The sequence below is a fragment of the Phoxinus phoxinus genome, assembly GCF_949152265.1.
Source record: "Phoxinus phoxinus genome assembly, chromosome: 18".
Lineage (NCBI taxonomy): Eukaryota > Metazoa > Chordata > Actinopteri > Cypriniformes > Leuciscidae > Phoxinus > Phoxinus phoxinus.
Genome location: NC_136893.1, coordinates 22225933 through 22245427, shown reverse-complemented (window position 1 = coordinate 22245427; position 19495 = coordinate 22225933). Strand labels below are relative to the sequence as shown.

Here is a 19495-nt window from a genome sequence, read left to right as displayed (position 1 = left end):
CACATATGGGAAAAGGTCTAATAAGGCTTTTTAAAAACAGTCTTCAAGCTGCATTTCAACTGTAATGATTGTCTCCTGTTCCCCAGCCTTATTTCTCTACTGTAATAATTTCCTCAGCATTCCTAAGCCATTAACACAGTTCCTGCCAGTAATATTTCTTCACAGCAAACCATGGTAATCTGCGTTATGATGAGTAAAGTTCATCTGTTTTTTCCAGTCAAATTCGCCAACATCTGAATAGGATCGGCACATCCCGTAATGATGATGGCGTCCCTTGTGACCCTTGTGAGGTTTAGTGTAAAAACATGAGAGAGAAAAACTGGTTAAAGAGGGCCATGAGGATATAAGCTCCATCTGCCAAGCTCAAGCATTAGCTGCAAACAATATTTCCAAAGAAATGTGTTAAATTATGCACAAGCAAATGTCTCAGAAACAGCATGAAACATTAATGAGGATGTGCATTTGGGTCTGTGATTTTGTTATTTGAGCCAGGTGCTGAGTAGATTGACTGAGCCAAACATTTGAGAATCAGCATAAGGTCTGGGCCAGATTATTCTCGCCAAGAACCGCCCACTTAGACAGGAAGAGAACGTCAAGCGTGTGAAGCAGTTTTGGGATCTATCTATCTATCTATCTATCTATCTATCTATCTATCTATCTATCTATCTATCTATCTATCTATCTATCTATCTATCTATCTATCTATCTATCTATCTATCTATATGGTAGGTTTATCTTAACGGATAGAGACAGAATATCAACCAAAAAATCTAGAAAACACATATTATATAAAGGTCATACATTTATTAGCATTTGATCGAGTGAAATAAGTATTTGATCCCCTACAACCAGCAGGAATTCTTCCTCCCACAGATTGATTATGTGCCCATGTGAAACACAGATTAGTCCTGTCACTTTAAGAAAGTGCTCCTAATGTCAGCTTGTTATGTGTATACAAGACACCTGTCCACAGAATCTGTATCTTCCATTCCAACCTCTCCACCACCATGGGCAAGACCAAAGAGCTGTCAAAGGACATCAGGGACAAGATTGTAGACCTGCACAAAGCTGGAATGGGCTACAGGACCATCAGCAAGAAACTTGGTGAGAAGGAGACAACTGTTGGTGCCATTATTCGGAAATGGAAGAAATACAAAATAACCATCAATCGCCCTCGGTCTGGAGCTCCATGCAAGATCTCGCCTCATGGGGTAAGGATGATCATGACAAAGGTGAGGGATCAGCCCAGAACTACAATGCCGTGCAAAGGCAAAAGGCCGTAACTTCGTTTTTGGTGGAAAAGGAGTTAGACATTTTTTGGCACATTCAAGACCTCCTTTATCATGTGGATAAGTATCTTGAGTCAATTTCGTGTTTTTTTTTCGAGAAAATAATGGGTCTTAACAATAACTTCCAAAAGCCCATGAAAAACCAAGGCAGAACGCTCTTTGGCTTTGTTTTGGAACGCTCAAATTGAGTTACGGTACTCTGCCTTTGTTTAGCTGCGCGTCAATATGAAGTTACGGAGCCGGTGTTCTGACAAATAATGCTACCTATCAGATTGTACGGTGTTCTGCCTTTGTTTTACTGTCCATTAAAATTTGCATTTAAATTACGGTGATACCGCTGCCATCAGTCCCTGTAACCTCTGAAATGTCCTCGGAGGGACAGCTTTGTCCTGCACAACCGTGGTCAGACTCGAAACATTTACTCTATCGGTCTGAACCCACTCCATCGACAAATGTGCGATATCGATCGCAAAGGATATATGCAGAGTTGATATAAAAATGTCACTCATGCCGTAGCAGGTGAATACAACAAATAACTACTCATGCATCTAGCTGGCAGAGTGCCAAAACTGCCCCTGCGCCCTGAACACGGTCGAGCCGACGCTGGAGTCGGGACTAATATGTCACAGGGAGAGATAATAATGAAGCAACAAGTGTAGGCCTATTGGTGCATTCAACATCAAACCAGCTGCACTGTAAAACCTAACAGTTATATGTACTAAATAAAATTGAGTTCACTGCACTCAAATATTATAGAAACTTATGTGGACACAATGACTGAAACAGAACTCAAACTCAATGAGTTGTAGAACATTTCTAGATCCCAGCATGATAATTGTATAATAATTAAGTGATGATTGAGCATTAGTGATAAACACCTGCTGTTAACAAGCAGAATCACTGAAGGAAAGAGAAACACAAGAGCTACAATTGAGCATTCATCTAAGCCACAGCCTTAGATGAAATCAACTGAAGATAAAAGACGTTAAATCTCTCAAGGTCTCAGCAAAGGAGGATTAAACAACTCCACAAACAGCATTACCAGCTTCACTTATTACTAACCAGATTGACTTTATTTCTGTCAGACGTCTACAGAAGTTCTTATGAGAATTAACAGAGGTTTAGAAGTTGATGACTTATTGAGTTTCGCTTAGGGTCACCATGATGGAGATCAGCGGTTGCTTTAGTTGGGCTAGTCTTGACTCTTCACTTTTGCACATAAGTTTTTCTCTAGCTGCTGTAACCGTGTGTTTATAAAACACATTTGCTATGGCACAAAAATCAAGAGAAAATATGATTGGTGTTGATGGTTCGTTATTGATGATGACAATCATCATTTGGTGACCTGATTCACTGATCTCATTCAGAGTCTAATCTCTGATTAAACGGGCAACATATTATTCATTTTATTCAAAACTGTGATTCTACAGCATAAGAGCCAGCAGATAATATGAAGGATTTTACAAACAGATTGCGCACAAAAAGTTTTCATCTATGGCATTACTAAGACTCACACAGACATCAAGAATCAGAATATGAAGCTCAACAATGGTGATCATTTAAAAACGATTCATGTTGCAATGCATGCTGGGTACTTGCATAATACAAAACTTATCGATGGCTCCCAGCATGCATTGCGGCATGAATCATTTTTAAATGGTCACCATTGTTGAACTTCATATTCTAATTCTTGATGTCTGTGTGAGTCAGCATGATGTCATGAAAGATTTTAAAATCTGATTGACAAAACAATGGATTTTACACTGTAGAAACACAGGTTTATTATAATGAATAATACAAAACTAGTAATACATCACCTGTTTAATCAGAGATTAGGAAAAGATCAGTGAATCAAGTCACTAAATTATGATTTTCATATTCAAAACACAACCATCGACACCTGATCATATTTTATTTACATATTTATTTTCTTTTGTGCCATAACAAATGTGTTTTATAAACTGCCGTTATAAAGCCAAGGGTAAAGAGCCCAACTAAAGCAGACACTGATCACCATCATGGTAACTTCAAATGAAACTCAATAAATCGTCATCATCTAAACCTCTGTTTATTCTCAATAACATCTTCTGTAGACGCATGACAAAAGTCAAACTGGTTAGTAATAAGTGAAGCTGGTAATGCTGTTTGTGGAGTTAAATCATTCTCTGCTGAGATATTAACAGATGTAATGTTTTATCTTCAGTTGATTTTATCTAAGGCTGTGGCTGGAGGTCAGTTGTGGTTCTTGTGTTTCTCTTTCCTTCTGTGATTCTGCTTGTTAACAGCAGGTGTTCATCACTAATGCTCAATAATCACTTAATTATTCACTTAATTTCTTGACTGCAATGTATATCTTCTTTTAGTGAACTGAAATAATTTCAGAGTACTCTTAACTATTGGTTTCTAAAATTAAAAGAATTAAGGTAATCTGTGTCCTCAATTGTAATAAGTTAGAATCTCAGGATGCGCCTGTGATGAGGGGCTATCTGAATGTGAAAGTGCATGCGTCTTTCGGGTCCACCACTGCTATAAACCAGTCCCCCGGGTCGAATGTGCACGAGGATCTGTTTTATTGTGATCATTTTGAATGTGCGCTTTGCAAGTCTTATGCTATCGCGTTCTTATGCCACTGTGTACCAATTGAAGATACTCTTTGCCGCAATGGAGGTATTGTGCAAGGAGGTAATCCATCAGCCGGAAACTGAAGTTTCCCTTGGGGGCCGCCATTGTAGCAGACTCACTTTGACAGCGAATAACTTTACATATGAGGCGTTTAAATACTCCATTTGGCCATTATTTATTTCTAAAGAAACACGACAATGTATAAAAGGCTCCATTACCATATATCTTACGTTATGGCCCTGTAAAAGCAGTTTTTGTAAAAAAATAGGCTAACGATTGCGTCATAACCACTCGACTCTCTGTCGTACAGTCGAATTATTCTGAATTATTCTGAATTATTCCGATTTCTCTTGGCACAGCTGCTAGAAGACTTACACCTGTCAGACAGGTTGCTCACGTCTAGCGAGTTAAGGTCTTTTGCCTTTGTAGGGCAGTACACAGGAGGAGCTTGTTAATGATCTCAAGGCAGTTGGGACCACAGTCACCAAGAAAACCGTTTGTAACATACTACAACACAATGGATTGAAATCCTGCAGCGTCCGCAAGATCCCCCTGCTCAAGAAGGCACATGTACAGGCCTTTCTGAAGTTTGCCAATGAACATCTAATGATTCAGAGAAGGCTTAGGAATAAGTGCTGTGGTCAGATGAAACCAAAATTGAGCTCTTTTGGCATCAACTTAACTCGTTGTGTTTGGAGGAAGAGAAATGCTGACTATGACCCCAAGAACACCATCCCTACAGTCAAGCACGGAGGTGGGAACAGGTGGGGCTGTTTCTCTGATAAGGGTTCAGGACAACTTCACCGTATTGAGGGGTCAATGGGCAGGGCCATGTACTGTAAAATCTTGGACGAGAAATCGTGGATGGGTCTTCCAGCATGACAATGACCCAAAACATAACGCCCTTAAGGTCTTGGAGTGGCCTAGCCAGTCTCCAGACCATAATCCTATAGAAAATCTGTGGATGGAGCTAAAACTTCGAGTTGCCAAGCGACAGCCAAGAAACCTTTAGGATTTAGAGAGGATCTGTAAATAGGAATGGACCAAAATCCCTCCTGAGATGTGTGCAAACATGGTGACCAACTACACGAAACGTCTTACCTGTGTGCTTGGGTTTCTCCACCAAGTACTAAATTATGTTTTGCTTGGGGATCAAATACTTATTTCACTCACTGAAATGCAAATCAATCAATCAATCGTATCTATCTATCTATCTATCTATCTATCTATCTATCTATCTATCTATCTATCTATCTATCTATCTATCTACAGTGGGGAGAACAAGTATTTGATACACTGCCGATTTTGCAGGTTTTCCTACTTACAAAGCATGTAGAGGTCTGTAATTTTCATCATAGGTACACTTCAACTGTGAGAGACTAAATCTAAAACAAAAGACACCTGTCCACACACTCAATCAAACAGACACCAACCTCTCCACAATGGCCAAGGCCAGAGAGCTGTGTACGGACATCAGGGATAAAATTGTAGACCAAAGAAAACCAATAGTAACACACTATGCCATCATGGATTAAAATCCTGCAGCGCACGCAAGGTCCCCCTGCTCAAGCCAGCGCATGTCCAGGCCCGTCTGAAGTTTGCCAATGACCATCTGGATGATACAGAGGAGCAATGGGAGAAGGTCATGTGGTCTGATGAGACAAAAATAGAGCTTTTTGGTCTAAACTCCACTCGCCGTGTTTGGAGGAAGAAGAAGGATGAGTACAACCCCAAGAACACCATCCAAACCGTGAAGCCTAGAGGTGGAAACATCATTCTTTGGGGATGCTTTTCTGCAAAGGGGACAGTACGACTGCACCGTATTGAGGGGAGGATGGATGGGGCCATGTATCGCGAGATCTTGTATTGAAGATGGGTTGTGGCTGGGTCTTCCAGCATGACAACGACCCGAAACACACAGCCAGAGCAACTAAGGAGTGGCTCTGTAAGAAGCATCTCAAGGTCCTGGAGTGGCCTAGCCAGTGTCCAGACCTGAACCCAATAGAAGATATGTGGAGGAAGCTGAAAGTCCGTATCGCCCAGCGACAGCCCCGAGACCTGAAGGATCTGGAGAAGGTCTGTAAGGAGGAGTGGGCCAAAATCCCTGCTGCAGTGTGTGCAAACCTGGTCAAGAACTACAGGAAATGTATGATCTCTGATGATAAAATTACAGACTTCTACATGCTTTGTAAGTTGGAAAACCTGCAAAATCAGCAGTGTATCAAATACTTGTTCTCCTCACTGTATGTGCAATATGTACACATTAAAGGATAAAACTTTGTGAATATTACATATAATGCAATTTTTGTCTTCATTTATGAGTATTTTATTAATATATAGCCATACTATGTCAATGCATATATTGCAGTATATTGAAAAATATAAGCACTAGTTCCCATATATGGAAATGTATTATGTAATATATATCGCATTATAATTTGCAGTATATTCCATAATTTTTTTTGTTCTGTAAAGGGAGAACTGCTGGATAAGGAATGGAGATCTATAGATGCCTCGTGAGTCAGTTCTACAGTATTTCGATTCAGTGAGTCACGATTCGACTCTAGAATAGATTCTCTGACGAGGATTGTTAATAGTGGTCGAATAGCTGGTTTGTAAGGAAAACCAGTTTATCAACCGTACAATTTGTCAATCGTTGCACATCTTTGTTTCTGTGGATTTGAAAATCGTGCAGTGTTCTCAGCATACGCCTAGTTTTTCCCAGGACGTCTCCACTCCAGGTACTGATCAGGCTCAACCCTGCGCAGCTTCAGTGGGAAACCAGGCAAGAGCTACTGGCTGATATAGTCAGGTGATCACACATTGTATGGACATCTCTGTGTTTTGTGTGCCTTTGGGGTATTAGCTTTAATGGTGTGTGAGTTCTTGCGTCTCAGGCTTTAGCGTTCACCCTCAGGTGCCGTGTTGAGGTTTCTAGAGTCCTGTTTAGATACCTCTTATGCCTCATTTCCTCTGCTGATGTTTTCATCAGAGCAAATACTGTGCTGTATAAAGTGCAGTCTGACAATTACCGTTAACATGCCTTGAGTAATGGCCTTTCTATAGAGGTTTTGAAGACTGCCGGGCATCTGGCTTTCAGAAAGCAGTTATTGGAAACACATTGTTGTAAAGACTTGAGGAAGAGTTTCTGGAGAGACGCTAATGTGTTGCATTGTATTTGTTTCCCATTTGTAAGCCCTCGGCCAGTGAGAATGTGTCTGGGGAAGAGCAGGAGGAGAGAGAGAGGCTACGCCGCGTCCTCAAACAGACGGGCCGAATCAAATGTCCCAATGAGGTAGGGATTTGTCACTGGTGGCTGCCGTCTGTCTGTCTCTCTAGACGGCACTGTCTATCCTTAATATGTCCTAATTTCTGTCTCCTTTCTGTCTCACTTTATGTGTCTGTCTATCTGTCTGCCTGTTTAACTGCATGTCTATCCATCCATCCATCCGTCTCTATCTATCTATCTATCTGTTTCTATCCATCCATCTGTCTATCTATCCATTCATCTGTCTATTTCTGTCTGTCTGTCTGTCTGTCTGTCTGTCTGTCTGTCTGTCTGTCTGTCTGTCTGTCTGTCTGTCTGTCTATCTATCTATCTATCTATCTATCTATCTATCTATCTATGTCTGTTTCTATCCATCCATCTATCCATTCATCTATCTATCCATTCATCTGTCTATTTCCGTCTGTCCGTCTCAGATATCTATCTATCTATCTATCTATCTATCTATCTATCTATCTATCTATCTATCTATCTATCTATCTATCTATCTATCTATCTATCTATCTATCTATCTATCTATCTATCTATCTATCTATCTATCTATCTATCTATCTATCTATCTGGCTGGCTGGCTGGCTGTCTGGCGGTCTATTTCCATCCATCCATCCGTCTGTTTTCTTTATTTCTCTCTCTGTCTGTCTATAAGTGTGGATGTATTTGTAAACCAGCATGGAAATTCATTCTAATGTAGTCTTTCAGAAGAGCAGAGTCTGATTCAAAGATGAGAAGAGAAATATAGAGAGGAGGGGAGAAGACGTGGGCCTTTTTGAAAAATAGCTTATTTGTCACTAAGTATGGTCATGTCGTTTGTATTAACAAACAGGCCCTTGCAGGGAACACTGTACCCAGACTGTCATCCCACAGATCAATGAGTGAATTAATGAAGTGTGTTTGATTCTCTGTCGCACAGGGCTGTTCAGCTCATTTCTCCAGTCTGATGGGTTATCAGTATCATCAGAAGCGCTGTGGCAGAGAGCTGCCAGACACACAGAAGCCTGTCTTCCTGTGCCAGCACTGTGGTAAGACCTATCGCTCCAAAGCTGGCCGTGACTACCACCTGCGCACGGAGCATCCCGTCACTCACTCGGTGAGATTACACACACTGACTACACTTCATCGTCCAAATCTGACATCATCTGGAGAGTGTGATGCTGTATATACATTTTAGGCAGATTTCTTCATCTCACAAACTGTTTTTGCCTCTATTTAGCTCACATCTGAGAACTGGAAACAAGAAGACAGTAAAGATGAGGAGGATTTGCTGGAGGAGGAGGAGGAGGAGGAAGAGCCCGAGCTGAAAAAGGCCCGAGGGAAGGCAAAGGAGAGAGTAGACGAGCAGCTGGAGAAGATGGAGGAGAGGAAAGAGGAGAAAACAGAGGTGGAGCTGCTGGATTTGGAGAGGACGCCCAGCGGACGGGTGCGACGGCGCTCGGCTCAGGTGGCAGTTTTCCACCTGCAGGAGATCGCAGAGGACGAGCTGGCCAAAGACTGGGGCAACAAACGCCGCATCAAAGACGACCTCGTACCAGACATCAAAAGGGTACGGCTGTGTTGAGGCTACACTATGAGTTACTGACAAAAGTGCCTTGTCAAATGATGCATGTAATATATGTTAAAAAGTCTGAGATTTGTTAATTAGCAGCATTTATATGACTCCAAACAATGAGGATTTCAATTAGAGGTACTTTTTCAGTAGCTAAGCTTCCATCCACCTGTTCTTGTGGAAAATTTGGGATATCGCATAAAAGAAAAATGCTGGATGGAAACAGCAAGATGTGCATAAATTCTAAAAACGCACTTAAAAAACATATGTGCTCAGTTGAGGCGGGTAATTTTTGATCTGATTAGAAGACATGCACATAAACTACGATGGAAAGACATTTACTGAATAAATCCTTTGATGCCCAACAAAATAACATTTCCTCAACAGTGGATGTGATTGGATAACTGGAATAACCAGCAGACCAATTTCTTTGCACAGCGTCTCAAATGTTGTTTTAGTCGCTCTGAAGTGTCAAGTCTGTCATAAAAATTATTCGGTATAATTACCTCCCGAGACCGACTCACACGATTGTATTCCCAAACACAATCGTTCAGGAATGCAAAATAACAGGGACAGTGTTTATTGACAGCATTTCATCTGCACGCTCTGAGGCGCAAGTCATTTATAATGTACTAAAAAAGTGCCACAGTGGCCACAGTTGCACCGACTTCCATTTTTAATACAGATATTTTGCGCCAATTTCCTAGGAAGTGGAAGATTTTGTTCTCTTGAGCACATGGGATGGCAACAGTGCTTTATTCGCACATTTTTTTAAGTGATATTCTAATTTTGCACATAAGTTAAATTAGCAACTTTGGTAGGAAACATAGCTACTATAAAGATTTGTCACACTGTACAACTACATAAAGCTAATATTGTGCCACTTAAAAAATGAGTTAAATCAGTAGTGTTTGTAAATTTAGTTAATTCCTCATTTGTCTACTTATTTTGCACTTCCTGTACACACTTTGCTTTATATCTGTTGTTTTAGCTAAACTACACACGACCAGGCCTCCCCAACTTCAGCCCTGAGACTGTGGAGAGCTGGAAGAACGAGGTGAAGGAAAAAGGATTTATCTGCTGCCCCAATTGCGTAAGAACCTTGCTTTTCATTTAACAATTACTTTAATAGCTGCTAGTGCTTGAATGGCAGATTCCAACATCAATATGAACATCTGAATGATATCAGAAGATTTAGATTTGCTTGAGAAACTAAACACCTCTTGAAAATGCTGAATTGCTGTTTTTGTTGTTCAGTTCTTCTCTATAAATGTTTCTTGATTTCCATAACAGAACTGTGAGGCTATTTACTCAAGTGTATCTGGACTTAAAGCGCACTTGGCAAGCTGTAACAAGGTACAACAAGTCCTCCGCGTTCTTACCCGTAGTTGTAAATTATAGATCAATTTTACAACTGTGTATACTTTTAGCCTCAGACATTGCTGATGCTGTCTCGGCTTCACTGCTGTTATTGTTCTCCACACAGGGAGGGGGCGACGTAGGGAAGTACACGTGTTTGCTCTGTCAGAAGGAGTTTAACTCTGAGAGCGGCGTGAAGTATCATATCAGCAAGACACACTCGCAGGTAAACCAAACACTCGCTCACCCTGTATATTGTGTTCAATGCAATAATCTGAGCAGTTGCTCTTAATAGTCTTCTAGTGTAACAAAATGTCTACTGTTTGTCTTCTGTTCACATCAAGTTCGATATGAATGAACAAGACAAACATTTTTTGACAAAGAAGTAACGAAAGTCATTTTCTATCTTAAAAAAAATATATATATATACATATACATATATATTAGTTTTAGTAATTATAGTTGAGAAAACTGCTAAGAAATAATCAGAACGTTTTCTGAATTATTTACATTTAATATAAACAAGAGATATGAATTCAATGAACTTTTGAAAATATTCTTGTTTTAAATGTATTTTAAACATTTAATGGAGAGATTGGATTCGGAAAATCGGTTCAATCTTTAAATTAACCTTCTAATAAATCTGCTATATTGGCATCTGCTGGTTGTATTTATTATTTTAACACAGGTCACAACACTTCTACCATAATATAGAGATCATTTTATTACAGAAATATAAATCACACATCTACTTTTATACATATAGTATGCACATATAGTTTGCATCATCAGAAATATTTTATTGAGCAACATTTTGGTCAGTCGACCATCCATAAAATATTTTTGTGATGATGCAAACTCGAGTAATGTCTGGTAGTTTTTTGGGGGGGCATAACAGAACTATTTCTATATATGCTTTTAAGCTTTAGTTTCAGTTTTAGTACACAAAGATAAATAAACAAATCATCACCTTTCTATGTCAAAGGGCTTTATAAGCATGAATAGTTTCCTTCTAAAATGTTAGAAAATTCATGCAAATCCATCAGCTGAGCCTTTAGACTCAGTAGTTCCTCTTTAAACTTGATGTGGCTCTATGTGCACAGAACTGGTTTCGGGCATCTACCAATGAAGTGGCCAACAACAAGAGAAAAGAGCCAGAGAGCAATGGCTTACAGAAGGACATGAAAAGCGTAGTGCCTGGGAAGAAGAGGGGACGAAAGCCCAAAGATCACCACCTGGTGACAGCCTCCTTTCCAGCAGAGACTAAGAGCTTCATCTCTGCTCCAGTCCCGATTCCTCCCCAGATCATAACCTCAGAAACCCGAACCCCTGCACCCCACCCCATCACCCACAGCCCAACCACAGCCTCTGACCCAGTGGACAGTGGGAATCCAGCCCAAACCAGAGACACACCGCCCCCTATAAAGAAACGAGCCAAACCTAAGAAAGCTCTGGCCACCGAGTAACGCGGCTTTCACCACGTCGGCACCAGAAGGGATGCTTTCCGAACTACACCGGTAAACTTTGTTCAGTTCGGTCACGGAAATGAAGGAAGACACAGAAGAAAGAGCTCGGGAAGATGGACGGAAGAACGAGGGGATGAAAAACAGCAGGAAACAACGATTTGTATTGATTTCACACTGATCTTTGTGTTTTTTAAGCTGAGTATATACATTATGTGTGTGCTTGTGTATACTGATATATATTACTCCTGTTGGTTTTTCATTCCATTTTTATAGTTCATTTTAATAAGGTTGTTCACTCTGAAGGGGTCAATAACATTTAAGCTCCCAGTTGATATATTTTTTAGAGCAGAAGTTACGAAGTTACATTTCTATGTGATTTTTTTGGGTAGCTACAGTGAGTCAACATGTCTGGTGGTTTCATGATGTGTTTGAACGATTTTATTTTATTTTATAGAATATCAAACTCATTCAATTAGCATGGTGAGCTAATTTACTGCTAACATTTTATCACGGTAATACTCTGCTGTGTATATATAATATCTATATCTATATATGAATATATTCAAAGCAATTCATTTTCGTCCATCGGTTTCAAACAAGGTGCGTCAAAAAAAGTTGGTCATTGTTTAGGTTACTTTTCCTCAGACGTGTTTGGGTTTGTTTCGTCAGTGGCAGGGTTGGAATTAGATCGACGGCTGTTGTAACAGTGTGCTACTGTGCAATAGTGTTGCTTTTGTGGTTTCTTGTCCTGTCTCTTGCTCGGAATCGTGAGAGGTCTGAGCACGTAGCCTTGTGTAACTCCTTATCCCGCATCCCGTTGGGCTGTTTGCAGTAGTTTGTAGTTTGCTGCAGTTGACCCGGAGGTCTTTGTTAAAACCTTTAAATGCTTTGAAAATTGGTAGAGCTGTGTGCTTTCATTTTGTCCGATTGTTTCTTACGGGAATATAAGCTTGTGATGTTTAACTTAGAAGGAATATACAGTGCAGATGATTAGAGAAATTCAAATCAATAGCAAAATGGACCGTTTGCAGCAGGCTTGCACTGCATAATAAATGACTACAAATGTGTTGGCAGGAAAAATGTAATCCTTCAAAGCACAGGAATGCCCTTTGACATCTGTGATGTCATCAGTCCTTGCTTAAACTTGAGGGGCCGTTCACAAAAAGGGGCAGTGGAAGTTGTGTAGATGCGTTTTTATTACATTTGAATTTCTTTTAACTTGAGCGCCACACATTTAGATCGCCATGTCATGCGCAAGATGCTGCAAAAGATATGGAATGCGTGTGCAATGGTCAAACACGTCCATCTAGAGCATGTGTACATAGAAAATCAGTGGAGAAAACGCAGTGGAACGCAAAAATGCGTTCTGTGTGAACGGCCCCTAAGACTCAGACTGGCTCCAATGAAAATGATAGTGGTCGAGTAGGTAAAAAAAACAAAAAAAACACAGGAAATTTGGGTGAATCTCGCAAAACCCTCTCAAGAATTATTTCACTTCCAGATCTAAACAAAGGAAAAATTTAATTTCACGAAAAGGAAATAAAAAAGCTTTTTTTAGGACTATTCATTTTTATTTGCATTGCAAAAAAAGTTTATGACAGTTAGGCACATTTTACATCCCAATTCTCATTACTGTAATGCAAAAAAGTTATATATTTATTTTATATATCAAATCTAAGCAAAGGAAACAATTATATTTCACTAAAAGGAAATTAAGCTTTTTTTATGACTATTCATTTTAATTTGCATTGCAAACATTTTTTTATGACAGTTAAGCACATTTTACATCCCAATTCGCATCACCCTAATGCAAAAAAGTTATATATTTTAGTTTTAAAATAAATATGAATACATTATAGTAGTATTTGTTGAAATGCCTAATATAATTTAAATGTAAAAATATATTTAGATTCTTTTGCATTACGGTAATGAGAATTTGGCAGGCAAATGTCACAATGCAAACACTCTTGTCAGTCGAATTAGACTTTATTTATGCAAAATAGAATTTCAATTTGATTCTAGGGTGAAATGTGTCCTGGGCACGTTTTTGCGACATTCACCCGTAAAATTTTGATAGGAGTACAAGCAATGTGTGTGGTATGCACTAAAGGACCTGTATGCAATAGTGAGAGTGTTTTGGATGCACAAGCATGTCGTGTAAAGCATTGAAGAGCACAATCAGAAAGGTCACTGCAGGCTTTATCCGAACGTTTCCGAATCAGAGCGTCTGTCCCAAAACAAACGCACACACTGATTCCCAACTTTCTGATCAAGGCCTGTTTGAGAAAAAAATGCTCGTATTGCACTTTAACCCCTCCTCCCCCTCCCTCCTTATCTTGCACTTTGCAGGCACTGTTAGGCTTCCATACTCCCGACCTTAAATGAGTGGCTCTGCGCTGTGAGATCTCGGATCAGTTTCCTTTACATAAACCCACGAGAGTTCGAGAAACCCCCGAACGCCTGCCATGTGATCCATGCAAAGGAAGCCCGTCCTCCATTCCCCAATTTAGAAAGCAAATCTATGTCAGATATGAAAAATGAAAATGATGTTTGAAGCCATAACAGTCCCCTCGAAGGTGACTAATGGAAGCAGTGTGTCTTTTTATTCTTCCTCAGTTTGTATAAAAGATTATAGATTGAAAAAAAGAATAATTATCATTTGCAACAGAAATTATGTATTCCAAAACCCTAATAATTCTAACTGAGGTACTTGAAATCATGAAAAAGAATTGCCATAAAATTATTAGCATACAGGTCACACACAGAAAAAAAAAAAAGGATAAATTATTAAAAATATATTTATCTAATGAGAAAAGAAGAATAAGCTGAAAGTTGCATACATTTATTTTATACTAATACTTGTAAATCTGACTTTAATCTCTAGGGTTGGTTTGTCGTGGTTTTAGGCAAAAGGTGCTAGTAGCCAATCTACCTTAAGGAATGTTGCGCATGAAATTGTGAACCAGTTAGTCAAACAAACTTGCCATCGAGTCCCATGTTTATGACATGAATTACTGTAGCAGATCTCATTTTAACTGTCCCGCATCAGAAACGAAGCGTCAAGCATTGAATGGCAAATAAAAATCTTCAGCGGCTTCAGTCACACTGAAACTCCCCCTATTGCACTGCAAAAATGCTCTTTTATTTTGTCTGATAAAATCTTATAAAACCTTTGAAGAACATACTGTATATACATATAAGTACACCATAAATCATTACAAAAAACTAAATTGACTACATTACACTAATGAGATTTTTTTTATATAGATGCATAAGTTTTATTAAAGGGGTCACGACATGCATATTATTTTAACATACCCATTGAGGTTCTCTTATAATGTTAATAAAAAAAATTTGCGGAAAATCGATTATTTTCATCCTTCATTCTGACCCTCTGTCTGAAATGATCGGTTTTTAATGGGCGGCTCCTTTAAGGCTTGTCAGTAAACGCCCACTGTTATGATTGGCTAACGTTGTTGCATAGGACACAGTAGCAAAGCTCCCTCGCTATTGCACGTGAGTAGGTTAAGTGTTTTGAAAAATTATCCATATAAAAGCATAATTTTCAGACATAGCATTTTAAAAACATTTATTTACGGTTTGTGATGTAACTGCTGTCAGATCCAATACCGCTGACTGCCTCAACTGTCAAAAATAAAATAAAATAAACCATCCACTTGTTTCGGACACTGTCATCCTTCTGAAGTACAGAAACGAAAGTGGACGTTTTCTCACTCTTCCATTTGTCCTGTTGTCGACTGACTCTATTATGCTTTTGATGTGACTTTCACATCCAGTGTAGGCAAATGTCCGCTGTTAAAGGGATAGTTCACTTTGAAATTAAATTTTGGTATGTTTTAGCTTACCTCAAGGGCATCCAAGATGTAGGTGTCTTTTTTTCCGCAGTAGTTTCAATTTTGATATTTTTAGGTCAAACCGTTCATGTCTGACAGTCATATCATGCAGGTCTATGGTCACTGTCTCAAAGAGCATGCACAGAGTCCAAATTAAACAATTCCCCATCGTCCAAATTAAACAATTCCCCATCGTAAGTACACATTGATGGCCTAAGACACGAAACGAGCGGTTTGTGTGAGAAAACGAACGGTATTTATATCGTTTTTACCTCTTGTAACACAGCCACGTCCAAGTGATCTGAGGGCGCGGGCGCATCCTGGTGTGTGACGTGTGCGCAGACTGGTGCATAGATGTATACACTAGATGTCGCCTTGGCTACGGCATTCATTGGAACGAATGTCTTTAATGCGAAATCTAGTGTATATATGTCTATGCACCAGTCTGCGCACACGTCACACACCAGGATGCGCCCGCGCCCTCAGATCACTTGGACGTGGCTGTGTTACAAGAGGTAAAAACTATATAAATACCGTTCGTTTTCTCACACAAACCGCTCGTTTCGTGTCTTAGGCCATCAATGTGTACTTACGATGGGGAATTGTTTATTTTGGACGATGGGGAATTGTTTAATTTGGACTCTGTGCATGCTCTTTGAGACAGTGACCATAGACCTGCATGATATGACTGTCAGACAAGAACGGTTTGACCTAAAAATATCAAAATTGAAACTACTGCGGAAAAAAAGACACCTACATCTTGGATGCCCTTGAGGTAAGCTAAAACATACCAACATTTAATTTCAAAGTGAACTATCCCTTTAAGTGACTGAACGCCAGTGGGCGGAGCCTATGGTGCGATTAACGTAAAGCTATTCGTCGATGTCTTGCTCTGGAGGCGGTCATATGCAAATAGATTTGCCAGTGTGACATCGCATATCCCACAATATCAAAACCAGCTGTTTTTGGAGCTTGATTATTTAAATGCTTTGTTTACAATGAGGACAATTTAAGCTCTGAAACTTACAGGATGTTTTAATGGTACAAAACCCTCTTATATGTCAAAAGATCAAGGCAAATTTGATGTCTCATCTCATGACCCCTTTAAGCAAAATATAATTTATTTCATTCGATCTTCTGGTAAAATATAACATTAGCATGTTCTTCACAGGTTTCGTGAGATTCTCCTCACCGAGGTTCTTGTCCTCTTGAGAGAACATTGCAGGAGAGGACAAGGCAACATATGTATCATGCGTGTTGCCAGGTTAAAACTGAGATAGAAGCTCAATGTTGCTCCATGACATTTCTGATTATGTTGTCTTTATACCGTCTCTGAGCTGGTGCAATCTTGCCATCCTGGGTCCACGAAACCCACTACCGTACTACTTTAACATAGACAATGTGCAGTAGAATGTATCTTTCTCAATGGAAGTTTAGTTTTCACACGATATTTGCTCGATTTGAAAGATGGCGTGTGTAGTATCCGCTAGGAATATTGTGCGTGGCTTCAATTACCCGTCTTCCTAGATTATGTGGCGCACACATATGCAGACGTTGTACGATCATTGACATCGCAACAGATTTATTTCAAAATTACAGCAATATCTTGCAGTCGAACGCACTACTGCAACGTTAAATATGATTTCCAAAGCTTAGTGCGAACTGTATTCGCTTTCTTTTGCTTGTTTGCTTCTTTCTTTGTGACATAGTTGCTTTAAACTATTTGAATATGATCCTGCGCTTTTCTATACAGGTCGAAGTACATGTTGAAAATGTCCTTTTGTCAAAAACGCTATACACAGTGTGAGTGTGCGTGCGTGCGTGCGTGCGTGTGTGTGTGTGCGTGCGTGTGTGCGAGCATGAATGTGTGTAGGTGTGTATTTCTGTATTTAGTGCACTTGTAATCCCATGAAATAGGCTTGAATATGGAGTGTCGGTAGAGATTTTGGTGAATTTGATTGTGTGCTGTGGATTTTGTACTAAGGGGGTCTGTAGAAAGTGGAGCCCCCTACCAGTTTTTAAAAATCATTCTTTTCATTACTTCAACTTTTGTGTGAAATGAGGATTTCAGAAGTTTGCCCCATCAGTGTTCTGGCGGAGAACATCCTCAAAGAAGTTTACAAACGAAAGTCATGGGATCGATTTGAAGTGATTCGGAGCAGGGCCACTGGGTCCCCTGGTCTGAGGTACAAAAGGATGGTCCAAAGTGAAAAAGGAGTACATTTTATTCTGAAATTGTTAAATCTATTAATACTTATCAAGTAATGGACAAAATGATCCTTTATTCCTTTGAGGTTTTTAACTAGGTTGGCAAGAGTTCTGAATCTAAACTATTATTCTCTCTCTTTTTCCCCTGGTGTATTAACTGTGCATTAATACCCCTCAAATAATTAATAAAATGTTGAGAAAGATTTGACTGGCTGAATTGTTTTCTTATGTTTGGATGAACATGTCACAGAAATATAATTGATAAAATAATATAAATATTTAAATATTATAACTTTTTTTTCTTCTCCAGTATTTAATAAATAGAAAGTTCAGAAGAGCAGCGTAAGAAAATAAAATTAAAAAAACATTGTGAAGGGCTTTACTGTCACTTATGACCGACTTCCTTATTTTAAGAGATCCTGAAGAAAAAGATTATTGCTGCCCCTAAACTAAACTTTTTAACTTTTGTATAAAATATATAAATAAATTGTTTTCAAAGAAGTTATATAAGTAAAATATTACCTATTTATTAGGTTTTTGGGGAATTTGTGACAGTTTATTCATGTAGGCCTATAATTTTCGTCGTACTTTTTGTTGATTCTATTAATAGATGTGTATGTGTTCTCTGTTTAGTTCATGTATGTTATTATAATCAATTATTCAATTAAAACTATAATATTAAAACATGATGTAGAATTATTAGGGCACTTTTTTCAGTTTAGATGACGACTCTGAAGGATCTTTACAGACAGTTATGTTTGTGTAGCCTATATTTTGTTAAATATAAGTGACCCTGGCCTGTACTGACAGTACTACCCAAGTAGCCTACTGTCAATTTTTATCAATTTATCAAATAAAAACAATTTATTTAAACATATGTCACTGACTCCAAACTTTTGAACGGCAGTGAATGTATGACATATAGGCCTGCCTGTCAACTGACAAGTATCAATAAAATAAATAAAATACTAATGTATTATAAATCTTCCATAAAGAAAATGCAGCTATTTAAGATGGTTTCCCATCGTGATGTTTATTTTTAGTAAAATTAGCATAAATCAGATTCAGTACAGGAAACGCTACAATGAATCATACCTAAACTTGTACTTAAAAATTTACATTACAATTTACAATCTGGGATTTGTAGTTCCGCTTCGCTGAACAAACGCGCGGCCCCATGAAACACAAAACTACATATCCCGGCAGCATTAGTGGAGGCCAGAGTCGCACTCGCAACAGCTGATTGTCAAATAGGAATCCAACAATGTCTGCCGTGTGCGGAGACGGAAGAGTCTCGGCGATGGAGTGCGGAGAAAAATCCTCTATGCGGTGCACAAGGTACATTTCAAGAGCTTTACCTCCTCCTAACCGCTTAGTTATTAAGTTCCCCGTGTTCTTGCTATGCGCGTGTAGTGCACATTCAATGGAAACGCCGAGCGCGTGCTGGAGTGCGTCTCGCGTGTTTCTGGCACTCTGCAACACACGCGTTGATGATCATATATGCCTCTGGTGATATTTATAAACCCCTCCTAAACTAACAAGATGTGTGGAGAGACCTTACAGTCTATAGGAGAGACATGTCTCTTTATTAAGCACATAGACATGAAACTGTAACACTGTTTCCTCGTCCTGTTTCAGTCCATAACTATTTGTGAATATGTCAGTAAAGGTCTTGACAGTAAATGTGTGTTACTGCTGCTCAACCCTGGGGAATGACACACTGAAGCACATGTTGCGGAGAGTCTGATAGCCTACTAGTGACTCTGCATGTAGGAATAGGATCATCGCCGTTATTTCTTTGGACCGTTTTTCAGCCACACCTTATTATTACATGCAATTAAACTAACGTTACTTCACTTACTCTAAAC

General features: G+C 39.2%; 2 protein-coding genes across 4 annotated transcripts in view; both read left to right on the top strand.

Annotated features, from left to right (window-relative positions):
* Positions 1-14324, top strand: part of znf512b (zinc finger protein 512B) — a 62602-nt gene extending 48278 nt beyond the window's left edge. Inside the window, exons 11-17 of the mRNA XM_079588009.1 lie at positions 7108-7206; positions 8108-8284; positions 8408-8737; positions 9732-9833; positions 10034-10096; positions 10227-10325; positions 11203-14324. Of these exons, the coding sequence (XP_079444135.1) occupies positions 7108-7206; positions 8108-8284; positions 8408-8737; positions 9732-9833; positions 10034-10096; positions 10227-10325; positions 11203-11565 (1233 nt within the window). The 3' untranslated portion in view covers positions 11566-14324. The remainder of the gene's footprint in view (positions 1-7107; positions 7207-8107; positions 8285-8407; positions 8738-9731; positions 9834-10033; positions 10097-10226; positions 10326-11202) is intronic.
* A 4495-nt stretch (positions 14325-18819) lies between these two features.
* uckl1b (uridine-cytidine kinase 1-like 1b) overlaps positions 18820-19495 on the top strand; it is a 32950-nt gene continuing 32274 nt past the window's right edge. The window contains exon 1 of one of the 3 annotated variants that reach the window (XM_079589712.1): positions 18820-18965. In XM_079589712.1, coding sequence (XP_079445838.1) covers positions 18892-18965 — 74 coding nt within the window. In that variant the 5' untranslated portion in view covers positions 18820-18891. The remainder of the gene's footprint in view (positions 18966-19495) is intronic. The other 2 variants (XM_079589713.1, XM_079589717.1) reach the window with 2 other exon arrangements.